The 6,110-nt window shown below is 32.3% G+C and overlaps 2 protein-coding genes across 2 annotated transcripts; one reads left to right on the top strand and one right to left on the bottom strand.

The window, feature by feature from the left end:
* Positions 1 to 439: 439 nt before the first annotated feature.
* LOC128390897 (pro-resilin-like) lies at positions 440 to 3,047 on the bottom strand. The gene is made up of 3 exons (XM_053350679.1): positions 2,395 to 3,047; positions 2,051 to 2,239; positions 440 to 1,294 (listed from the first exon to the last, which is right to left on the bottom strand). The coding sequence occupies exons 2-3, from the start codon at positions 2,202 to 2,204 to the stop codon at positions 477 to 479; spliced, it is 972 nt and encodes a 323-aa protein (XP_053206654.1). The 5' UTR covers positions 2,205 to 2,239; positions 2,395 to 3,047; the 3' UTR covers positions 440 to 476.
* A 959-nt stretch (positions 3,048 to 4,006) lies between these two features.
* Positions 4,007 to 5,833, top strand: LOC128390893 (uncharacterized). Its single transcript, XM_053350666.1, has one exon. The coding sequence runs from the start codon at positions 4,563 to 4,565 to the stop codon at positions 5,790 to 5,792; it is 1,230 nt and encodes a 409-aa protein (XP_053206641.1). The 5' UTR covers positions 4,007 to 4,562; the 3' UTR covers positions 5,793 to 5,833.
* Positions 5,834 to 6,110: the final 277 nt, after the last annotated feature.

Genomic DNA, 6,110 nt, shown 5'->3' with positions numbered 1-6,110 from the left:
ACGGAAATCAAACTGTTTACATAATTTTCTCTCTTCCCCCATTCCAATTGTTCTCTTACTTTTTTATTCTATTCTAAATTCTTTCCCCCCTTTTCTAATTTGTTCTTTTCTCTTTTGTCTAATCTCCATTTTCCCGGTTAAAGTGAAAAGTAAATAATTGGAAGACATTTAGTCTCTTTTTCTTTCTCCCTCTCTTGTAGATTTTGTTTATTTCCAATGTTAATCCAATTTCGTCTTTATTATTATATTAATCATCATATTGGCGTCACAAGGATAATATAACCACACACACACTCAGTGATTAAAGTTAATTGTGATTTGTTTTGGTTTTTTTTTCGTCTTTCGTTTTTTTATATAATATAATTAATTAAATGGTTTTCATTTTTTTCCAGAAAAAACTTTAACCGTAAATCTACAAACAAAATATTCTCTTTGGTGAAATTTTTTTTTCTCTCTCACTTGAGTTTTTTTTTCTCTCATTGGTAATTATAATTTTCCCGTTGATCATGTCCACCAACAAATGATTCTGGTCCATCTGATCCTTCTTGTCCTTCAGCAGCTTCACTTTGTCCATTATTATTGTGTCCACCTTCACCTCTGTATTCTCTGTATGCTCCTCTTGAATTGGGCTCATTTTGACCGGAATGTGATGAAACTTCACCGGAATCTCTTTCCTCATCCCGATAACCACCTCGTTGTCTTGGATGACCATTTGAAGGTGATGATGATGATCCACCCTCACCTCTATACTCTCTGTAAGCACCTCTTAAAGCGGGTTCATTTTGAATTTGAGGTTCACCTGAATCTCTTTCCTCTTCTCGATAACCTCTCTGTTGACCTGGATGACCATTAGATGGTTCAATTTGACCTCCTCGTCCATTTACAATTTCTCTTGGCTCCTGTGGTTCTTGTGGTCCTTCAGATGAAGGTCCATCTTCTATGGCATCATCTTTATGGTATGGACCTCGATTATCACGATTATCTCTACCTTTAGGTTCAGGTTGTTTCACATCTGAATCAGCCTCATGAGCTGGGAAAGGTTCACCATGATGTGGAGCCTCATAAAATTCACTGTTACCTTCTTGACCGAAACCATCTTCAAAATTTGGCATAAATCCACCATGTTGCTGTTGTTGCTGTTGTCCATATCCAGCGAAACCCTGAGGTTCAGTGTCAGGAGTGAAAGCGGCTTTAAAATTACCTCCTCTAGCCTGAGCTTCCATGATTGCGTTCAGCTCCATTGGACTGAGTAACGGGAAACCTGCTCCTCCGCCTGCATATCCACTTGCTGCTCCTAATTATATCAATTTTTTTTTCATCATTTTCGATTGTGTTGGAAAAGTAAAGAAAAAAAAAATGATAATGTTCACAGTAGGTAAGTAAATAGAAAATATAAAGAAAACAAAAATTAGCGATATGATCACATTTTCTACATATCATACTTGTATTAACATCACTCAACAGATACTAATTATTTATCAAATCATCCGTTCATTCAAATAATGTTTTACACATTTACCCAGTTACAATAATTTACATCAATTTTAAATTCTAATCATTGATAAAAACAAACTTGATTCCCAAAGTAAATTAATCAGATCAAATCAACACTAAGCTAAACATTCTGTTCTAATTCTAATCCATTTTTAATCTTTTCGTTTCAGCAGATAATTTCAAATGGATCGAAAAATTGTCTCTCCATCTTTTAACTAATCAAAAACTACATCCTCAATTCTTCAATTCTTTTTCCATCAATAATCTCATCTGAGTCGTTTCAGATCTGAGATGAAGATCAACATAAAGCTCAATGAGAGCAAATTCTGGTCACATAATTAAGCTTTTTTTTCCAATTTTTATGTGTGTGCATAGATCACATGTAGATATGGATTTAACCAACACTTATAAACCACACCTTTTGAAGGAATCACTGATTAAATCACATGGATTGATGATGAAAATTAAGCCAAAATCAAAAGCTAGACAATTTAATCACTAGTTTTTCATCCATGGTATATAATATCACAAATTGATCAACAGTGAAACAAATTACCTAAAGTATCAATTGGTAAACCAAAATGTCCTCCCATTGCAGGAGCACCTACATGAGCACCTACTGGAACACCAACATGACCAGCCATTGGAGTGAAAATGGGTTGACCATAAACAAGGACAATTTGAACACCAAGAACAAATATTAATTTCATTTTGATTTAAATCCAATTGATAAATTTACAACGAACTAAAAATCAAAGGGAATGATGAATAAAGAAAAAAAAAATGAAACGGTAAGAAATTCAATAGTTTTAACTTTAAAGTTGACAACTGTTATTAATGATGAAATTTGTTCTGTCAATTATTAACAAAACAATTTACTAACAATTTAAATATATTTACCTTTTTAAACTATTTCAGATTATTAAAGGATTTGGAGAGGATGTTATCACATTAACTGACTTGAACTAACTAACTTAAATTTGAGTTGATTATGATGTTTTTATAAAACTAACTGGAGGGATTAATATTTCCTATTCTGAATGGATGAATATGTTTTAAGTGATTTTGATCTTCCCCCTTGATGGTGATCAATATAATCAACAACAGTTTAAACGCTCAAACCTGATTGATTATAATTGTCGCACCTTCACCAACTCATCAAATTAACAATAGTTCGTCAAAAAGAGGAAGGAGAAGGCGGTAAAAAAAAGCCAAGCGAGTTGAAGGAGAAGGAGGAGGAGAAGGTGGAAGATAAAAGGTGAAGACAAATGACAGAAGAAGAAGAAGAAAAAAAATAGGAACCAACAAGAGAGACTTTAATTAAGATGACGATATATGATTAAGTAACATTAGATAATCAAGTTAACGGTACCAACTCACAACAATTACAAAAAGATGACGATGAACAAAAAGAAAGAGGAAGGAGGAGAGAAATCAAGATGAAATTTATTTTGATTCAATTTTTTGGTGTAACAATTGGAGCAACAACATCAACAACAAACATATATTAATAATAGTAAACATAAATAAGGAGTTATCATCATCATCATCATTCAGATAATTTGTCAACAATTTTGACAAACAAAAAATTAACGTCAACTTATCATTGAAAGTTGATTCTGTCCTTTTTTTTTCTTAAACTTTGATTGTTGTTTGCTCTTTTTGTAGTATAATATTATTTTGGTTATACTAATAATTTGATATTATTATTTTTTTTTACTATTAGCTATTGTTATTGATTGTTGATTATGATTATAATCAGTAGTAAGTCAAAAGTTAATTTAATGTAAACATAAACTGTCCCCTCTAATCTAATCAACTTGTTGGCTTTTCCTGAAAAAAAAAGCGACACAACAATAACATACAATCAACAAACTCTGATTACCTCATTATCGATAATCAAATCAGTAACTAAAATCAGTAATTAGTTAAAATTATTACTAATTATTAGAGTGTCTCGAAAGCAAAAATGAAAGAGAGATAATTGTGAGAAATTAATTTCTCAACTAATTCGCACTGATTAGATTAACAATTTCTCCTTAATTCTCCTGAGAGTTAAACATATTAATCATTGAAATTGTTGACCAAATATTTGATTAATTTTAATTGTTTCATCCGAAAAAATGCAAAAAATTATGTAACTCGATCAATAATTGGTTGAAACAATTTAAACAAATGAGATGAATCATTGATTGGTCAATTCAATCAGATTAAAGGTAAGAAAGGAAGAGAACAAAAATTCCAAAATTTTTTTTCTTCTCTTCCATAGACTTAACCTTGTTTTCTCTTCCATATCATCATCATCTCTCTCACTGACCAACCATTTTAGCGCTAAAATACCTTAGCAACTCAACTTGTTCACCTCTCACCCTTAACCTCATCGTCCCCCTTTCCTTTCCCAAGAAAAGAAGATGAAGAAGAAAAAAAAGTTCTAACATATTTTTAAAGAGCATTTTCTTTTTAAAAAGAAAAAACGAAAGAGAAGAAGAAGAAGAAAAAAAAAGAAAACCACTTGCCCTTCATCATCCTTATCATCATCTTCTTCTTCTCCATGTACTTTAACCTTATTCTTGTTTTTCTTTTTCTTCTTCTTCTCTTGTTTTCTTTTTCTCTTCATCTTCATCTTCTGATTTTCTTTTCTTCTCCCGCCATTTTTGTTGATGTTCACTTGTTCCCTCCAGCAACAGATGGCAGAGTCGATCCAATCTCTTTCTTTTCCCTTAGAATATCAACCAAACTCCGCCCATCGACTCACTCGCTCTCTCTTTTTCTCATCTTCGCCTCTGAATATCTGGTTTCTCTCTGTGTGACTCTTTCTTTTTCACTTCTTTTCTCTTGAACGAAGTACATTATTTTTTTTCCTTCTCTCTATTTTTTTGTCTGCCTGTTTTTCTTTTTTTTTGAATCGCATCTTCTTCTCTCTCTCTCTCCCAATTTCTCTCTTCTCTCTATCATCTTATATACATTTTCTTCTCTTTTTTCCTCTTTACTTTTTCTTCTTCTTTTATATATATCACATATTATATATTAGTTTGAATTGTTTGAAAAACAGAGAAAAAAAAGTAACCATGTCTCTAAGTGGTGATAATGTGGATATTCTTGGTGATATGTATTACAAGTTTCTAGTTCATGACTGCATGTGGTCTGGTGGTACCTGTAAAGAGGATAATACACACGAAACAACTAATAAATTCAGTGATTTTAGTTATTTTTCAACATCACCCGTTTATGGTTCAATATTTGACATTTTCAATATAGATGATGAAAACAGTTTAGGTGAAATTAATTGTGACCCTGAATACGATACATCTGATCAAGATGATTCACCTCTTAGTGGTCTTTCAGCTGAAGATACCGAACCTGTAGAAGATGATAATAATTTATTAAATCCTTCTTGTTCTTCATCTCCTACACCTTCAACTTCTTCATCTATTTCAACTTTAACCGGATCAACTATTATTACACCAACCGGCTTACCAGTAGCAGCAGATTGTTCAATAATTAAACCAACAACTTCTAGAGCAACATTAACCGGCAAATCAACCGGCTCAAATAAATCAACTTTATCCTCCAAAGCAACTAAATCAGCAAGTTCAAAAGTCAATTCAGTAAACTCTAAATTGACATTATCAGCAGCAGCAGCATCAACATCAACAGCAAGAGCAACAACTTCAACCGCCAATTCACTAGTTACCCCGACAATCTCACCAATAGCTACAATTTCACCAACTTCAATCGCAAATTCACCAATTATTTCAACAACAACAACTACTACTACCACCAATAACCTGACACCATCTACATCATCAGTAACACCAACAGCAGCTATACCAATAAATGCTAACCTCACCGTTGCCTCAAATTCATCTTCTTCTTCTTCAATCCTTAAAAGTACGGGTAAAGCACGAAATCCTAAATCATTATATCCTGAACGTAGAAAAGAACATAATAATTCAGAGAAAAAACGACGAGATCATCTAAGGAACGCATTCAATCATCTTAGAGATCAAATACCCAAATTAAAGGACGGAGAGAAAAAGGCTGCGCGGGTAACCATTCTAAAAGAGTCTGTATCATATGTAACTCTTTTAAAGGAGAAACATCGCTACCTAGAACGAACCAAGAACGCTGAGACAATTAAGCATGAAAATCTATTGAAAAGACTTAAAATGCTTCAATCTAGTACTGGTGCTAGTATAAGCTTTAATAATAACAACAATTCTAATATTAATAATAATAATAATAATAACGATTTAAACGTCGTCTATGTTCAATGTAATTCTTCAACAGTTTGTTAAATGGCATTAAAATTAAGATTATACCCTTACCACCATCAAAATTTTACTATCGTCTCTCTCTCTATCATTGATTATATTTTTACCACCACCGGTTTTAAAAGTAACAACATTAACCTAAAGAGAGAAAAAGAAAGAGAAAAGGAAAGAGAGAGAGAGAGAAAGAGGAAAGAGAAAAATTTTCACGGATTAAAAAGAAAGAGAGAAAAGAAAGAGAAAAGAGTAAGTGAAATAGAGGAAAAAATTACCCGGAGGAGGAAAAACACTAAACTCATTTAATTTAATGCGCTTTTCCAGTAAAAAGAGTTTATTCCCATGTAT

This window comes from Panonychus citri, unplaced genomic scaffold (genome assembly GCF_014898815.1).
Source record: "Panonychus citri isolate SS breed McGregor unplaced genomic scaffold, ASM1489881v1 Contig00130, whole genome shotgun sequence".
NCBI lineage: Eukaryota > Metazoa > Arthropoda > Arachnida > Trombidiformes > Tetranychidae > Panonychus > Panonychus citri.
This window is presented reverse-complemented; position numbering and strand designations above follow the sequence as displayed.

Coding starts and splice junctions, on each gene's coding strand:
- LOC128390897 (XM_053350679.1), bottom strand. CDS start 2,204: ATGAAATTAATATTTGTTCTTGGTGTTCAAATTGTCCTTGTTTATGGT. Junction 1,295..2,050: donor TTTACCAATTGATACTTTAG/GTAATTTGTTTC, acceptor TGATATAATTAG/GAGCAGCAAGTGGATATGCA.
- LOC128390893 (XM_053350666.1), top strand. CDS start 4,563: ATGTCTCTAAGTGGTGATAATGTGGATATTCTTGGTGATATGTATTAC.